The sequence below is a fragment of the Pogona vitticeps genome, chromosome 5, assembly GCF_051106095.1.
Source record: "Pogona vitticeps strain Pit_001003342236 chromosome 5, PviZW2.1, whole genome shotgun sequence".
NCBI lineage: Eukaryota > Metazoa > Chordata > Lepidosauria > Squamata > Agamidae > Pogona > Pogona vitticeps.
This window is the reverse complement of record NC_135787.1, coordinates 42,927,655-42,946,695: the sequence shown is the minus strand read 5'-3', so window position 1 is coordinate 42,946,695 and position 19,041 is coordinate 42,927,655. Positions and strand designations below refer to the sequence as shown.

Genomic DNA, 19,041 nt, shown 5'->3' with positions numbered 1-19,041 from the left:
CTCCACCACAGGTCTATTCTGTAAGTAAATCTGATTGTAGCTATTATTTCCTCAGTAAAAGAATGAACAGAGGTGGCTATTATGGGATTTTCCCAGCTTATTCTTTGCACTTCAAAGCAAATAAATTCCCCGTCTCTCCACCCATTCCATTGGGGCATGTTGCTGGAAAATGTCTTTTAATCCTTCCATCCAATACTGTTTCCCAATGAAAATCCACATACCACCTGAAGGTCCTATTCGCTGATTATAGAAATCAGATTCAATGTGAATATCAGTAACCGGACCGAAGAATGTGGTTTCAACTGAGAAAAAAAGGGTACTAGGATGCTTAATACCAACAAGTACCACAGTGTACCTCCAAGGTACCAACAAGTACCTCCAAGGTAGGCTTCAGCAGTATGTGGACCGAGAACTCCCAGAAGTACAAGCTGGATTCCGAAGAGGCAGAGGAACTCGAGACCAAATTGCTAACTTGCGCTGGATTATGGAGAAAGCCAGAGAGTTCCAGAAAAATATCTACTTCTGCTTCATTGACTATGCGAAAGCCTTTGACTGTGTGGACCACAGCAAACTATGGCAAGTTCTTAAAGAAATGGGAGTGCCTGACCACTTTATCTGTCTCCTGAGAAACCTATATGTGGGACAGGAAGCAACAGTTAGAACTGGTCATGGAACAACTGAGTGGTTCAAAATTGGGAAAGGAGTACGGCAAGGCTGTATATTGTCCCCCAGCTTATTTAACTTATATGCAGAATACATCATGCGGAAGGCTGGACTGGAAGAAACCCAAGCCGGAATTAAGATTGCCGGAAGAAATATCAACAACCTCCGATATGCAGATGATACCACTCTGATGGCAGAAAGTGAGGAGGAATTAAAGAACCTTGTAATGAGAGTGAAAGAGGAGAGTGCAAAAAACGGTCTGAAACTCAACATCAAAAAAACTAAGATCATGGCCACTGTTCCCATCACCTCCTGGGAAATAGAAGGGGAAGATATGGAGGCAGTGTCAAATTTTATCTTCCTGGGCTCCATGATTACTTCAGATGGAGACAGCAGCCCTGAAATTAAAAGGCGCCTTCTTCTTGGGAGGAAAGCGATGACAAATCTTGACAACATCTTGAAAAGCAGAGACATCACCTTGCCAACAAAAGTCCGAATAGTCAAAGCTATGGTTTTTCCTGTCGTGATGTATGGAAGTGAGAGCTGGACCATAAAGAAAGCAGACCGCCGAAGAACTGATGCCTTTGAATTGTGGTGCTGGAGGAGGCTCTTGAGAATCCCCTGGACTGCAAGGAGAACAAACCTATCAGTTCTAAAGGAAATCAACCCTGAATGCTCACTTGAAGGACAGATCCTGAAGCTGAGGCTCCAGTACTTTGGCCATCTCATGAGAAGAAAAGAGTCCTTGGAAAAAACCTTGATGTTAGGAAGGTGTGATGGCAAGAGGAGAAGGGGACGACCAAGGATGAGATGGCTGGACAGTGTCTGCGAAGCAACCAACATGAACCTGACACAACTCCGGGAGGCAGTAGAAGACAGGAGGGCCTGGCGTGCTCTGGTCCATGGGGTCACGAAGAGTCGGACACGACTAAACGACTAAACACACACACACCACAGTGTTAACAGAATCCTCCTCATATTTCATCTATACAAAGAAAAAGACACTGAGAAATCTTATTACATCTATTTTGGCCTTTATGGGGTCCCCAAAACAAGAACCACAACAAAGGTAGCCATCTGGGTCTATGAGGGGGGGAAAAACATCCACAGTTGGGCAATATCTTTACTAGGACAAACTGAAGTACCAAAAATATATAAGCTTCATACTTTTCCAGAATTGTTCATAAGACCTATATAAGAATAAATGCCGACTTTTGTTGATTTAACTACAAAAGTGTATGTTTATTTTGGAATCGGGGCATTCCAAGTTTCAGAAAATAAACTTTCACCCATGTATGTATTATTGAAGGCTGCAGAAGTATCAGTGGAGAAGCTCACCTAATCTGTGACATTTTCTTTTTCTTTAAATTAGGACCTTCTTCTCTCTAGGCAAGTTCATGCAACTGGACAGCAATTTAGGAATCCAATGAAAAGCTTCATCTATTATTTTCATCTGTGGCAGGGTGTTGTTAAAGGAAAGACACAGAACTTGCAAAAACCATGGCAACCCTAACAATAGATTTAAGTGGATTCTACTGCAAATGCTCACTATAGCAGACAGTAGGTGCAGACTATGTTTTCACTCTGAGATGACTTATGTTTTGTGTAGTACAAGGATAACTGGCAACTCCAGTGCATAAGAGTTCAATCTTATTGCATATATATTTATTTTAGGCTTTCCAGCCCAATGTTCTTCAGATGTTTTGGACTTTTTTTTCCTCCTGAAGGAAGTTTCTTTCCAGTTCTCACCAATGAAGTAGACGTGTCCTTGGTCCAGAAATAGAGACGACAGCTAACTGCTGCCATCTATCTTCACAAAGATATACCAAAATATAGAAATTGCATACAATTCCTCATTGCAGAATGATTTCGAAGTGGAACAATCAATTCCCAAGTATTGATATGTTCATATTCTGTAACCTATTTGCATGTTTGACTAAGCCAAAAATACTGAGTTAATAAGCCAGAATACAAGTGAAGCCAGTCTTGTTCCTCCCTTTATGTGAGCTGACAGCCTTGAATTCAGCACCTAAAACTAACTTCCTATAACACACAAATGAAGGAAAGATAGTCAGGCTCTTGCAAACAAGCTGTGTTTTGTGAACCAAAGCCTGGTGTACAGTTGGCTTTAAAAATCCCAGCTAGTTCACAAGCATTTAGTTATAGTTCCAGCTGTGCATTTCCTAGGAAGTTGAATTTAAATGCCAAATTCACAGTTCTTTTCTAACTGTGAGAAGGAACAAATCACAAGGAAAAAATGATATATAGGTCCACAATACTCATTCATTAAAAATCTGTATCATTAAAGCATGATTTTCTACATACTGTAATAATACAAATGCAGAAAAAAAACAAGGTTTTCTGGTACCATTTTGCACAGGAAACTTAACCTCCAACATGACAAAACTGTTTTCACTCTCTTTCATCCACATTAACCTTACATAAAAACCTGAGAGTGAGACTTTGAAAAGGCATTTCTCCTCTTTAGTGTTTTAATTTCATACAACTGGATTTATTAATATGTACTAGAAAAGTGCAAAATAATTATGGATAAGCTATTTTAAGGTCAAAGCCTTATACCCACTAAGTTGAAGGGTATAATTTTCTCCATGTTCACTGCACTGCTATACAAGCTCAAAGAAATCAAGAAAATCTTAATCCTACTTGCTCCCATAGAGTTAACTCCATGAAGATTTATCTTGTACCACAGGAAACAAAAAAGCTCTTGAGATAATTGTGATATGCAAAAAAAACACATTGTTTAAAATTAAGGAGGCAGAAACGAATCAGGGATTCATGAATTTTGGGTGGCTGTTAAACAAGCTATGCTCAGACCTTAGAAAATATACTTTTTGGACTAGAGCTCCCAGATCCCTCAGCCAGGCTATCAATTGGTCCTACTGATTAGGAGATTCAAGGAAATGGAGTACAAAACAAGCAACTTGTCCAAATTCTAGCCTGGAGCTTTCAATACAATCTTGTGTAGCCCTGGAATTTTCCATTGTGTTAAGTGGAAGATAAATCCCCAACATACTGGAATTTAGTTCTGAAAGGGATTCATGTACCGGTCAAGCATTGAATTGTGTCTATATGCAAGAGGAAGGAAAATCTTCTACTTCTTTGCCCCAGCCCAACATTGAAGTTGGAGAGATAGGTTGCTGGAAACCACGGAGCTGCTCTTGGGATCACAGCACCTTGCCAGAACAGCATAACTGCTTGCTTTGGGAACAGAAGAAATAGAGCAGGAAGCAAAAGAGAAATTGTTTGCTTCACTTTGCACCACTTCAGGAGGGTAAACTTTGGAACTATTATCTCGGCAACCACAAACAGAAAGGCATAACTCTAGTGCTGTCCAACTGTGAGCTTTCTTCCCCTCCTACCACTATCGCCCGTGCATCCCAAAGAGCAAATTCTGGAGGGGTTTCTCAGCTCCTGCCAAAGCAGTTTCATGAGTTGTAGAGGGCTCACCTCCTCTTGCTCCTGCTGACAGAAGCTGTTCTGTCAGTGAAAACACCTTACTGGGAACTACCTGATATATTCATATAAAATATTACATTAAAATATTATTTTTTAGAAGAATTAAAAAATTAAAAGGCCATCTTTAGACCATATATTCTGAATCTTCATTAAGATACCATATAGCTCTCCAATTCTATTAGACATGCTGATTAATATAAAACAGAAAGTTAACATAAGGAAGCTTGATAGATAAATCACAGTAGTGACGTAAGGAAGGGGAAGGGAGTATACTTGAAAAAAGATTTTAGTTATTTTAAAAATGAAGCAGGATAAAGATGCTTTGTTTTCTAATTATTTCAAAGATTTTCTAAACAGGATTGAAAACTTACAACTGTCCCCATCTATACACACTCTCACACAAAAGCATAACAAATAAGCCCCTGACCTGTGAAGTTGTGATCTTTAAGCTTTCTTGGCCAGATGCCCCAATTTCTGTTGCCACCACCAATTCAGTCCAGGAATAAAACTCTAGGCTGAAGGAATGATCATCTATACTTGGAGAGGGGGAGACTTGTGGCCCCTCTGCCATTCATCAACTCGCCTAGATCTTCCTCCTGTACTCCCCAATGTCTACAGAGGACTGGAAGACTGGTGTCTTGGAGACCCAACTCATGAGTGTCAATGAAAGTTGGCACCAGAAATACTTGCAGATACTTGCAGTTCCCTCCTCAGTGGACTGGAAGGAAGTTTTCACCTGTTTATCAGAATGGAGGCCAGAACTCATCTAGGCTTTCCACACCAAAAGAGGAAATCCAGGGGAGGGGGGGGACATCGTATTGTGCCTACACAAATTTGTACCTATTAAAGCAAGTGGAAAGGACAACCCAGGCTAAGTTAAGGATGCCCTCCTCCATCATAGGAGAATGGTATAACTCCATCCAATATATGCTTATTTGTCTTCTTGTACTGTGATATTGAGAGTTTGCCCAATATCATAACAAAGGTGATCTTGAAAAAAAAAGTATAAGGCTTTAAGCAGTCATTCACAAAAGAACAAAGTTAAACAAAACATGTAATTTTTTCATTTTGTTCCCTCATTAGCCATTTCTTTATCTCCTTTTCAGCTTAACCATGAATCTTTCTGAATAAAATGGAGTTGCCATTACCTCTTGTTTCAACAGCACTGATGCATTTTCTGATTACTGTAAACCCAATCTTATCTAACTGTGCACCTAAAAAAAGAAACATTTGAAAGTATTTCAACTCCAATGACAGATCAGGTCTTTTAAAAACAAAAATACAAACATTAACTTTGCAAAATAATGCAAAGTTGTAATTACTCAAACTTAACACAAAGTATTTCCTGTAAAATCGATTTTTTTTAAAGTAAGAAATGGGACTTTAAAATAATGTCTTCCATTCTGATATCGTGCCGGACCATGGCTAAACTTTACATGAACAGGCTTCAGGTTGTCAGTTCCTCTGCCTGGATCTAACTACACTCTTACTCCCTCCAAGATTCCACTTTCTTACTGGAAACAGCAAAGCATCCCTCAACAGAGAGGGATTGGCTGTCAACCTTGAAGTTTTGGCATAAGATGTTGATCTTTAGCTTGGCCCCTTGCTACTACCTCTGCCAATGAAAGCTACAAAACATTTTGGGCACAATATGTTTGTGAAAGTTTACACATAGGTAACAGAAGCTGACTGCTGCCCATTTATCTATGCCTATTAGACTTTATAATTTCAATGATAAAGTGAAGACTTTGGGATATTTCATTGCAAGAACATTTTACTTCCTCTTGTATGGCCTATTCATTTTCTTTCAGAATCCCTTACCAATCGTCCCCCTATTTGATTAATTTGTATGTAGCCCAAACCATCATTTAGCTCCTGTTAATATTTCACTTTCTCATCTGCTATATACCCAATATGTTGGTGTTTATCCACCTGCAAGGGTTACTGGCTGTGGAATAAGTGGAGCAAGTCTATATCCTGGAACTCACCAATCAATGACTTTTCCCCTAGTGGCCACTCTGCCTGCCCAATTTGCCCAGTCTTACCCCCGAATTTCTGCTAGTGGACAAAAACCATGCTCAAGTCATGTGGTGAGCCTCCATGACAACAGAGGCTTTCCTCTCCAGATCAACAGAAGAGAACAGAACTAGTGCCCCTTCTCATACAAACACCCGAAAGAGGCATTAGGTACATTTGGAATTCCAGACTGACACTGACATCCTGAAATGCTTCTAAAAAGTATAGCTGTCCAGCAGTTTTTAAAAATGATACTTTTTACTCAAATACTTACTTACTTCCCTTTTTGTAATAGCTTTATTCAGATTGAGAAAAACCTAGGAAAGAAAAATAAAGAAAAGTACACTCAAATATGTATGTTTTAAAACTGAAGGTGGGTGGGGAATACTTTTTCTGCTAAAGGTCAAAATAAGGTTTTTAAGAAGAAATCAGATTCTCCTTGAATCAAAATACAAGTCCAGTCATTCAACTTACTGGCTTCTGTATTATCTTTTGTCATTATACCTTTCTTACTATTTCAAGTTTTTTCCTCTGGCTGCCACAATTTGATATTAATTAGAATTTATCATTTTACAAACACCCAAGGATTACAGTGGGGTCTTGACTTGAGAACTTAATCCGTATTGCAAGGTGGTTCTCAAGTCAAAAAGTTCTCAGGTCAAATCTGCATTTCCCATAGGAATGCATTGAGAACCATTTGATCCGTATCTGCTCTTTTCCGTCCATAGAAACTAATGGGAAACTGCTATTCTGCCTTCGACCACTAGAGGGGGATATTTTGTTTCTTTTTTTCTTAGGTCAAGAAAGGTTCAGGGAAGGCAGGGAAAATACAGTCCAGGCAGTACAGTACCAGGCAGTCCGAAGACTGTCTCCCAATCCACTCTCTAAACGCTGGGAGGAGTGAGGAAGCAGACAGGCACCCTTTTCACTGGCCAACAGTTAACTGAAAGTTCAAATTTTGCACTTTCCCTGCCTCCCACGTGGTTTTTTTCAGTTCTTAACTCAAATCTAAGTACTTAAGTCAAGTCAATATTTTCCTATGAGAGTGGTTCTTAAGTCAAAATGTTCTTAACTCGAGCCGTTCTTAAGTCAAGACCCCACTGTAAATTAACAAAATGGATAGAACGAATAAAAGAAATGAGGGAGAGAAGCATTTAGGGCTCCTGTAATGCATTCTGGCAGCAGCAACGACCATCTACTTTGCCTCTGGAACAAAAATCTGGCATTGACAATGGCACTGACAGAGTCTATATAAGGTTGTGTGCCTAAAATTCTAAGATAAATATCAATACAAAATTATATCAGTACTTGCCACCTGATTATCCCAAACATATATCCATATGCTTCCATTCTGTGTTAAGTTTCCAATCTGCATTACCGTTTTGCGATTAGTGGGCTTCATGTCACTTTTAGGTCTCTACAAAAAAAATCTGAGAATTCCTGGCCTATGTTTTTTAAAAAATCATTTCTCAGCTTACAGCTTCTTTTCCATCTAAGGCTTCGAACCACATATTTCTGTCCTCCTCTGAGAAAGCTTGCAAAGTCATAGGCATCCCAGGTCTATAAAAGTAAAAATGATGAGAAACAATTAAACTTTAAAATTCCTAATAACCTTTCTACTGACTTCCAAATAATCTTGTCACGGGCACTTTGTAAATGCAACCTGCCCATCTTTGAAGAGTTCAAATACTCTCAAAGATGGCATATAGTATAGTTCATTATTTGACACATTAAAAAACATTAAATATATGTACTAGTTCTCTGTGCTCTTTGGATGAAGACTGCAAATAGAATCTGCTTGCTCAAATTATTTTCAAAAGATGCATTATGGCTCCTTCCCATAAGCAGGCAGTGTACATTGGCAACATTCAGCCACATTACTCAAAAATACACTGTGCACATGTTGTTATTGTTGGCTCACAGTTACGTGCTTGATCCCCAGACCTTCTTCTCACTTCTACTCTGTCATGGCTAAAAGGAGGAGACTGGAAGACCAATTTCCAGATTCATTGGTTAAATATGTGATTTTGCACATGCAAAAAACAATCATAGTGTCTAGTTATGGCCACAACTAGAGATGGGGGTATTCATATGCGAATATCCCTGCACAGGTGGCGTTAACGAAGGTCCACCCCCATGGGCCTGGATGGTCCACTCACCGATCCACCGCAGATGGTGCAATTCTATGAATAGCTCTGCAGCATGCGATCCGCTCCCCACTACTGGCAGGAAGTGGGAGGACAAGCCTCGCTGCAAGGTCAAAGAGTGGTGAGCGGATCACACACTGCGGAGCCATTCGCAGAATCTCGCCGTCCGCAGCGGATCGGTGAGTGGACCGTTCAGCCCCCTGGGGCTGGTCCCTCGTTAATGCCACCTGTGCAGGGATATTTGTATTTGTATACGAATATCCCCATCTCTAGCCACAACACTTTAGGAGGGTGGTAAGCTATAACCGATTCACAAAAGGTTAACCAGATGATGAAGGGTTGAGAAAACACATCTGATAAGAAAAGGGTGAAAGGATTGGGTACATTTCACTTGGAGAAGAAAAGACTGAGGGGTTTTTGAGAAGCCTTTGAGAAGAGTCATATGCTGGATAAATTCAACTTCTAGATTTCCTTCAATAGAAATGGGGCTGCACAAGATGAACTATAAGACTTCCTTCAGCTACATTATCCTATATTGTAGCACCTCATTTTCAGTATTAGCTTCTCAGAGAAGCTTTTCTTGTACCACTTTTGTTTTCTTCTTAATATTAGATGTTATTTATTTTATTTTTTGGCAAGGGAAAGAGATAAGCGAGTTCCAAGGTTTTCATGTTTTAATCTGGTTTGGTGTTATCAGTTAGTCTTCACATACATGCTCCACCCCTCCCCTCAAAAACATAGACATTTGGGACAACAAACCCAGCATATGAAAATTCAATGCCCTGATGAACTTTCAACTAGCCACTTGTGGTCTTTGTTTTCTTGCACACAGCTATTTTATTTCTGTATACAGTGGTGCCTCACTAGACAATGATAATCCGTTCCACTGAAATCGCTGTTTAGCGAAATCATCGTCTAGCGAAAAGCATTTCCCCACTGGAATGCATTGAAACCTGTTTAATGCTTTCCAATGGGGAAGAATCATCGTCTAGCGAAGATCGGCCATAGGAAAGCCACTTTGCGAACCGCCAATCAGCTGTTTTTAATTGCCATGTTGCGAAAAACGGGCCTGAAAACACCTGTTTTGCGAGGATCGCCCCTAGGGAAGCCATTTTGCGAACCGCCGATCAGCTGTTCTAAATCGTCGTGTTGCGAAAAAATGGTCTGCAAAGCACGGACCAAATTGTCGGCCACCAAAATTCCCCCATAGGAATCACTGTTTTGCAAAGCAAAATGGCTGCCGCAAAAGTCGTCATGCGGATTCGTCGTTTTGAGAGGTAACCATCTTGCGAGGTACCACTGTATTTGAAAAACATACACAGTCAAAATGTATCATACAGAAACACAACCTTACTATTTATATGGGCAACGTACCTGTCTACTACTTCCATATCAAAACAGAAACGCCTGTCTATAGTATCCGTATTTCTTTTGATACAGTGTTTAAGGAGAAAAACTTCCAATTCACCCTGGAAAAAAATCTTTCATTAAAACTTCAGTAGTAGACATTCATAAAATCTTCAGGTCATTTATCAAATAAGATAAGCCTATATAATACTGAAAATGTCAAATGGTGACATGCTTAGGAGTTCACTTACTGTTGCCACTCAGTTTGCCAAAACAAAATCATCCATCAATGCAGTAAAACTGTTGGGATCAAAGGCACTTTACATACTCAACACAAATTTTCACCAAGAACAGTTCCAACCATATATTTTGCTATCACACAGACAGAAAAACCAATGGAAGGACTGAAAATAGCCTACTGAGTTTCTTGCAATATTTGGCATAGTATCAGAAGGCCACAAAACTGCAATTGAGGCTATTCTCTTATATTCCTTACTTCCAATGAACAGCATATCCTGAAATTTTGGGAGGATGGGGGCAGAAGATTACCCCAAGGAATATTAAATACTGCTGTCCAAAAAGGAGCTGAACAGTCGGTCCAATGAGAATGTCCAGATCCAGAAAACCAACATCTCAAACAGCTTTCACTACTACCTAAAATGGCAAACACAAACACTTTCAAAACAAAGGAAACAAAAGCAAAAAACAAAAACAAAAAAAGCATCCATTTTCCAAGCGGACATAGTTTCTGTATCTCTTAGCTATTTTCAAATAAATGTAGAATCCCTTTAATGTTAATTAAAAACCATAAATTAAAAAAAACATAATTATATTTTGGTATAGCATGTTCTCTGCTCCCTATAACCCACCTTGGAACATTTTGAATTGTTATCATTCCATTATAGCAGTTTACGTATTATGCTTAAAACAAACATTGTGAAATACACAACGATATGAGGCTTATCTGATCTCACATAGTCTAGTTTAGTGACAGAGCACAAAGCATAATGAAATATGAAATATACTCACAAGTTTTCCTCCTGACCTGTGTTCAAATGGTATCATAGTAAATTTCTTTGTCTCCTTCTTGTACATGCAGTAATGTTTTACCCAACTGGAGCCAAATGGTGCAGGTCCTTTAAAAAACCAATAAGAATTAGCTTCAGAATCGTTTGATATATATAAATATTTTACCATCTACAGGTATCTTTTTACTGAGCCTAATTTCTTTTAATATACTCTCTAAAAATCATTGATACTATGATGACAACTAGCACTTCAATTCTTTATTCATTGCATATATACCCTATTGTCCCACTAAAAATAGTGTTCAAGGCACCTTAGAAACACCTTTAAATAGTCAAAATCCTGTTGCAGAAGTTATTCCTGTGGAAGGGTAATGATGTCACCAGCAGGGGGGGAATTTTGGTCATTAAAATGTTCCTATTCCTGTTGAAAGCTTGTGTGATATACATGTAATCAGCCTCATCATATATAAGAGGTGTGGGGCCCAGATAGAAGGTAGAACTCCTGAATTACAGAAAATCTCCCCCTGACAGTGATCACACTACTCTTCCATAGGCGTAATGTATGTAACATGACTTTGGTCATTAAACTGAAAATTAGAGACAGATTTTAATCTTGAGAGTGTAATGCAAAAGGACAAGTTCATTAACTTTCTTTTAAAGATAATTCTAGAATACAATGGCTACCTAAAAACAACATAGCATTTTGCCTGAATAGCTGCCAAAGCATCTGGGGGGGGAAATACAGATTCCAGTAAATGATCCCTTCAAATAATTTCAGTAGTCAGGCTACCTGGGACAACTCTGGGGCTTCATTGATGGTTTAGCCACCAATCTGCTTCTCTTATAGAGTGTTCTCCTTGGTCTAATGTTTTAATCTTAATATTGCCAGAGCAAGCTTGGGTGAACTGTTAGGATGCCTGGCCCACCTCAGAAGCCATGTGTGTTGCTCTATCTTATTCAGTAGAGAAGAAAAGAAAAGAAAAAGAACAAATTGCCCAGATTCTGTCTGTCTGGCAACTTTCTTCAAATATAGTGTACATCTTTACTAGATACAATGGTACCTAGCAGATACCTGAAACTAAAACACCACACACATAGTATCAGTTTTGAACAGATTAGGCAACATGATTCTCTTTAAAACACTACAGCTCCCATAATCCCTGACCCTGCTGTTGCTGGGTGGGGCTTACAGGAGCTGTAATGAAAACATTATTCTGTCCAACCCTCTGCACTAGCAAAGGGTTGGACATGTATTTTCTGGTTTCTATATCATAGTGGAATGTAGCATTTGAAACCAATTTGAGAGCTACTTCAGCTAGAATGCTGAATGCCTGGAAAATTTTTGCTATGGATTATATTTTTGCAAGCAAGCCATAAGGGGGAGAACTGCTGTTCAGGAATGGTTAATGTTATGCTTTTGTACCATTAAATATTTTGTCCATAATCATAGCATTTCACACCTAGCTACTGTATATTAGGGTATACAGTGGTGCCTCGACTTACGAACTTAATTGGTTCCGGAACTCTGGTCGCAACTCAAACTGGCCGTATGTCCAAGCACCATTTCCCATAGGAATGCATTGAAATGCAATTAGTCTGTTCCAGCCGAAGGAAAAAAAAATCACACACACACACACACCAAAAACCAAAACAAAACACTGCAAGACCCATCGGAAATGTGATTAATCCATTCTGGCCGAAGCGGGGGGGACAAACAAATCGTGCAAGACCCATCAGAAATGCAAAACAAGCAACACAAAAAGCAAACAAACCCCGAAAGACCCATTGGAAATGGGAGGGAAAACCCCAAAAAGCAAACAAACCCTACAATACCCATTGGAAATGGGGGGGAAAAACACCAAAAAGCAAACAAACCCCACAAGACCCATTGGAAATGGGGAGGGGCAAAAAACAAACAAAGACTGCAAGACCCATCACAGCATAGAAACATAATCCCACAACCTAGCCCAAAACCATGCTGCAAAACCCACCCAGAACAGTTTTTAAAAAGCAGAAAGCAGCACCTTACCTTACCAGGCAGTCCAAAGCCTCCTCAAATCACACACTCTTTAACCGTTGGGGTGAAAGAGCTACAAAATAACAGCCTCTTTGCCACAACAGTTAGCAATTTGAATTCCCCACCTTTTTTCCCTGCCTTTTTCTGGTTGTAACTTGAAGCTCCAGCCGCAAGTCAAAGCAAAATTTTGCAGCCGGAGCTGGTCATAACTAAAAATGGTCGTATGTCGGGACGTTCGTAAGTCGAGGCACCACCAATGCTAGTTGGCTTTTTTTGTTGTTGTTGTTCTTTTAATATGCTGATTTTGCATTACATTTTCTTGAAAATATCTTAATTGGAATAAATTTTAGTCTTAAATTGTGACAAGAAGATTGAACAGTGATATAAAAATGTAAAGAATTAAATAAGATGTGCATAGACCTATGCCAATCGATTCTTTTAGATCTTGAGGAGTACTAGGCACAAGTATAAAGAAAACATCTATATGGTAAACTCTTCAAGTTATCAGAGTGCAAGCAGGTATACATAGTATTGTCAGAGTACAGAAAGCAATCCTGTTGCCTTCATTTAGCACGACAAATGAATCTGTGGAAACACCTGATGTATCCTTGGCATTTGCATTCAAAAACATCTCTTGCAAAAGTGAAAAAGTCTCTTACTTTTCTCCTGCACATAAAGATAACCTTCCAATGTAAAGAGATTAGCTCTTTTATGTTCCTGGGGATTTTGCTTGATTTTGTTCATAAGCTCTTCTACTTCTGACCTTGTTCCTTCAAAGCGATTTCTTGTCTACATAAGAAAATATTTTTAAAATTATTTTATGGCTAAAACCAGTAAACAAATATCTTAATAAGAAAGAAAATAACAGGAATATTATTTAGAAGTTTCTCAGTATCCAATGTTTTTAAAAAGAGAACTAGAAGATGGTTGTTGTGGGTTTTTCGGGCTCTTTGGCTGTGTTCTGAAGGTTGTTCTCTTAGGAAGAACAACCTTCAGAACACGGCCAAACAGCCCGAAATACCCACAACAACCATTAGATCCCGGCCGTGAAAGCCTTCGCGAATACATAGAACTAGAAGATTCTATCATTTTATGAAGTTAAGATTTAAAACTATAGCAATGCTAGCTTTGAAGAGATTGCTCAAAATGGAAAGTATTCACTTATTTCAGTGAGGATGGGGAAGCAGATGATAGAATAACTAATAACTTATTTAGACACTGCTTTGGACTGCTAATATAACACTGTCTCTCAACTATCAGAAAATACATTTCAAAGAAACTATAATGAACCTAGTGACTGCGAGAAAATATGTTCATGCATGCACATAGTCTTATTTTTTTAATTGTAATTAATATTACACTAACCTAGAAAATCAAAGTTGCAAAAACAAATCCTTAATTCATTGCCAGGCAAAACAATTATTTCATATCATGCTGATATTTCCTGGTTAGTAGTGGTCAGATGACAAGCTTTTCAAAACAACTCTATCCTTTAGATGGAACAAAACAAACACTAGCAAACACAACATATTCCAGGCAGTCTAACATAAATAAAAGAAATTGAGGATCAGTAAGAATTCTTGGAAAGATTCCTAATGGCTCAGATTTGAAGGACCATTAGAACAACAGCAAAAGCAAATAATATTAGTGCTGTTGTATGAATTATTATGCAAGAAACATTTTGTAGTGCAGTGACAGTGTACTGGGTACCGTACTGTAGTATCCAAAACATGATAAATGAAAAAGATACAAATTAAAGTTTAGTGGACCATAAAAAGTCTTTTAAAAAGTTTTTGACATTGGGATAATTTTTCTCTCAAGTCTAAAATAGCCCTTCAGTGAAACTAGGCACAAAATCTGCCTATGGATTCTTTTCCATCCATCCAATATAAAAAGCTAAAACAATGAATCATTATAATATTGAAACAGGATAAAATACATATAATATTAAATAAAGAAATATAATATTAGTGAAGGTAAAGGTTCCCCTCGACATTTAGTCCAGTTGTGTCCAACTCTAGGGGGTGGTGCTCGTAGAGCCAGTGTTTGTCCGTAGACAATTTCTGTGGTCATGTGGCCAGTGCGACTAGACATGGAACACCGTTACTTTCCCACCGTGGTGGTACCTATTTATCTACCCGCATTTACATGCTTTCAAACTAAAATTAAGTACAATTCTGCATTTTATAGAACTACCAATACACTGCTAACGTACTTCATTTTCATTCTACAGCTTCAATGTAACTAAAAACAGCATCACACATTAGTAACCAGAGATGGGGAACGAAGCACCAAACTTGATGACTCATGAACCATGAACCCCAATGGCCCGATGAACCATGTCCAGGCCTTATTTCTTTTAAACAGTCCATGGGGCCATCTTAAAATAAAACAACCCGGTCCCCACAGCCACATGGACACAGGAAGAGAAGGAAAAGGATCAAACTGGAATCAAAGAGATCCCCCAGCCCCGCTGTCTTTGCAAAGGCAGCAGGGCTGGGGGATCGCTTGGGTCCCCCGTCCCTTCTCTTCCTATGCCAGGGAAAGGATCAAAGCCGGATCAAAGTAATCCCCCAGCCCACTGTCTTTGCAAGGGCAGCGGGGGTGCGGGAATCTCTCGAATCAGGCTACGCTCCACTTCCTATGCCATAGAGGAATGTAGCCTGACAGAAGCATTCCCCCAGCCCCGCTGTCTTTGTAAAGATGGGGGGTTAGGTGGGGGATCACTTGGGTCCCCTTCACTCCTCTTCCTATGCCCTGGCAGAAACAGCAAGAGGAATGTAGCCTGATCTAAGTGAGCCCCCACCCGTTTGTCTTTGCAAAGACACTGGGGAGAATTCCTTTGGTCAGGCTTCCCCTGAGGCATAAGCAGATAGGGATAGACGAAGAAACAAATATAAAAGGGTTATATCCATTGCTTCGTATTTGTTGGGGTCTCTGGACCCCAAGAATACAAAGCAACGAATATCTGAGGAATCGGGGATATTGGTTGAATATTCCAACTCATTTTTATATTTGTCCCCATGTCTATTAGCAATCTAAACTAGATTCCTCAGTGACTGGCTACTGAATGAGATGTTTAAATGAATTGTTATGCATTACTGGTTTGAATATATTTTTAGTACTGATTTGGTTTACAACTTCTCAGAGTGCCATTTGTTCCTTTTCTATACTTTCTATACTATATTTCGATACTTATTGTTTTTAGCCTTAAGTATTGTCTTTTAATGATGTAAACAGACTTTGTATGCTCATTGTTTTTAGTTTTCAATATTGTCTTTTACTGATGTAAGTTGCCTAGATTCCTTTTTAAGCAGAAAGATTGGGCATAAACAAACAAACAATTTTTGGCTCCAAAATAATTTACTAAATTTGTTTAAATATGCAAGTATAAATTCTGTGCTGCTTGTTAAATGAATGAGAGCATTTAATAATAATTACCTTTGAACTGCAGAGCTGGAAAGGACCCTATGGATCATCAAATCCAGCCCCTCCCAAGGAGGTATGCACCGTGGGAAATCCCAACCTCTGGCTCTGCAACCAGAAACCTATGCCACTGAGCTATCTAGCAAGTCTATGCACCAACAAGTTACATTAACTGAACCACAGGTTACAAGTAACCATAATAAGAAAACCCTCCATGTAGATCATCATACCAGGAATATCAGTTACTGTATTACACAATGTCCAATAACCAGAATTATCTACAAAAGTATACCTTTCATATGATAATGTATGTTCCTAAAAACAAAAAAGCGTATGAACAAATAATGTGCACATACACATTAGGTAAAGTTTTATATATCCATTTTTGCATAGGTGAAATACACAATAGATGGCAGAAAAATTACATGAACAAGTGATACATCCTACAAGCCTGAAGATGGCATTACATCCTTTGAAACAACTGCAGAACATTAGTTTATATTACAGATTTTTTAAAATGCAACAGCATGAACAAGATATATACAGTACAATGTTTTAATGAAAAATAAGGAGCTCAAATTAGAAGTACCTTCACTTACATTCTGGATATTGATCTGCAGAGCCATTTTGTAATGGTTAAAATCTTTAGCAAGTTCATAGCCTTGATGGTAGAAAGTGAACATACCCTGGAAAAATGACAGGACCTAAAATACAAGAATTCTTTTTTAGATCAGCTAGGAAAGAATTTCCTTGCTTCTTAGTTTTCTTTTAACACATTTTCAGATGAAAACTGCAATTCTGAATCTCCTTCATGGTAGTAAACCCTGCACGAAACAGTGGGATTTAATCCTTAATATACATAAAATTGCAATATAAATCCTAAAATCTTTCTAGCTAGATGCACTCACCATAACTTGATGCAGCATAATAAGGATGATATCATCAATTGGCAACATTGTTTTAATTTAATTTACAATGTCCTACTTCCATTGTTTTAGGTTCTGAAGCTCCCTAGGGTTCCCTTTTACCCTAAGGATGCCTTTAGGAGCTTGGGAACAGAGGAAGGGGAGATTTCTAGTATAAGAAAATTGTTGTTGAATCACCAGTGGTACAATTTTCCCATATGAAAGGCTCCCCCTTCTATCGCTGGATGATGATAACATCCACATTGCAGTGTAAAGGTGTGCAACAGGATTTCAGCTCATATCACAACATGATGCTGCAATGCAGTATCCATTACAAGCAACATGGCTAAATATCTTGGAGTAAGTTACCAGGTTCAAAAAAGGATGTACCATCCATACATGCAAACATGGCAGAACTTCATGTGTTTAAGCTTAGTTTACCATCTTATATATAGTACAGCCCCCTTATCAGTGACATCAGTATGCACTGATTCACTTATCCATGGTCTGAAAATATTAAAAATATTAAAAGAAAAATCCATATGCATACATATATAGTATACATACATTCCAGCTTTCTCTGTAAACTAGCATTCCATGTTTTCCAGCATTAGCAGGGGGATATGAGGGTCCTACTGTATATAATAAACTAAATCCAGTCAGTTTCTAATAAAATTAATTCAACTAATATTGCCTACATGGCCTTAGCATACACACATCTCAAAATGATGAGATGTCACCACATGGAAGAAGGTTCCTTGTGGCAAATTATAACGAGGACTTCTTCCATTATATTTTTCACATTTGCTTACCTTGCAAATGAAAATAATTTGAAGAAGACCTAAATAGATATAGAGCAAAGATGGGGTTATTCGCATTTGTATATGAATACCCCCCTACACAGCTGGAGTTAACTAGGGGCCAGACCATCTACTCAAGCATCCACTGCTGGTGGTGGCCCCACTCTTCCCTCCACTCACTCCAGTGTGCCCAGTTGGCTAGCAGAAGGAGGGAAGATGAGTCTCCCTGCAAGGCTGATGGTTTGCTAGCCAACCAGGCACTCTGGAGCGATTGGAAGGAAGAGCGGGACCGCTGACAGACGCATGAGTGGACGGTCTGGCCCCAGGGGCTTGACGCTTGCTAGCTCCAGCTGTGTGGCGGGATTTGTATTCATATACGAATACCCCCATCTCTAATATAGAGCTTTAGAGCATTCTTGAGCTAAAATCTTAAATAGCACATTTTCTTTTTAGCTCTCTCCTACATGCAATTATACTTTCACCACTCTTCAATTCTGACATTTTCTTCAATAAACTTTACCATGGACTACTTACAGGTTCTACAAACTCAAACTTCTTTCGCTCTTGTATCTCCTGTAGCTTACACACATATTCAAGTGACAGTTCATAGAAATGTTTTCGATTTTGTTCCACTAGCACGTCTGCCTGCACAGCAAAAGCACTGCTTTAAAATTTACAAATCTGTACACAATTAGGTCCAAAGGTATACATAGTGTATAGTGCCACAATCCAGTAAAAAACAGCACAGGTATTTCAGACAAAACAGATAAAATTCAAAGAACGTCCCAAGAAATTCCTTAATGCTAATTAGATTAATCTCTACATAGAAAATGAAGCATTTATTTGATGTAACATATGAACAAAACTAACCAACTACATGGACAGGGAAGTTTCTAGACTCTTCTACCTTTATACAGTGTCCAGAATCCTATTGCTGATAAACATGGACATAAGTCAAAATCAAAGCCACAAGTTAAGAAACTGATGCTTGTATTCCTCATCCTAAACCTACTTGTGTGATTAATGTACAACAAATACAAGCATTGACATCTTTGTTAGCAAAAATTCCATGGAAATTTATAGCATTTGATTTACTCTAGCAGACATAAGTAATAGAATTGCTGCCAATTTATGCTTCTATTAACTAACAGACATATAAAGCAGAGTAATGCAAAACGGTGAAACTTTTTACAAGGCTCTCCAATCAGACAGTGC

The 19,041-nt window shown here is 38.7% G+C and overlaps 1 protein-coding gene across 5 annotated transcripts in view; it reads right to left on the bottom strand.

Moving 5' to 3' along the window:
- ARHGAP10 (Rho GTPase activating protein 10) overlaps positions 1–19,041 on the bottom strand; it is a 145,959-nt gene that overhangs the window by 87,306 nt on the left and 39,612 nt on the right. For all 5 annotated transcript variants that reach the window (XM_078394762.1, XM_078394761.1, XM_078394763.1 and 2 more), the window contains exons 7-14: positions 18,361–18,471; positions 16,721–16,825; positions 13,355–13,484; positions 10,680–10,786; positions 9,678–9,772; positions 7,635–7,716; positions 6,431–6,473; positions 5,289–5,354 (exon numbers count right to left, since the gene is read on the bottom strand). In XM_078394762.1, coding sequence (XP_078250888.1) covers positions 5,289–5,354; positions 6,431–6,473; positions 7,635–7,716; positions 9,678–9,772; positions 10,680–10,786; positions 13,355–13,484; positions 16,721–16,825; positions 18,361–18,471 — 739 coding nt within the window. The remainder of the gene's footprint in view (positions 1–5,288; positions 5,355–6,430; positions 6,474–7,634; positions 7,717–9,677; positions 9,773–10,679; positions 10,787–13,354; positions 13,485–16,720; positions 16,826–18,360; positions 18,472–19,041) is intronic.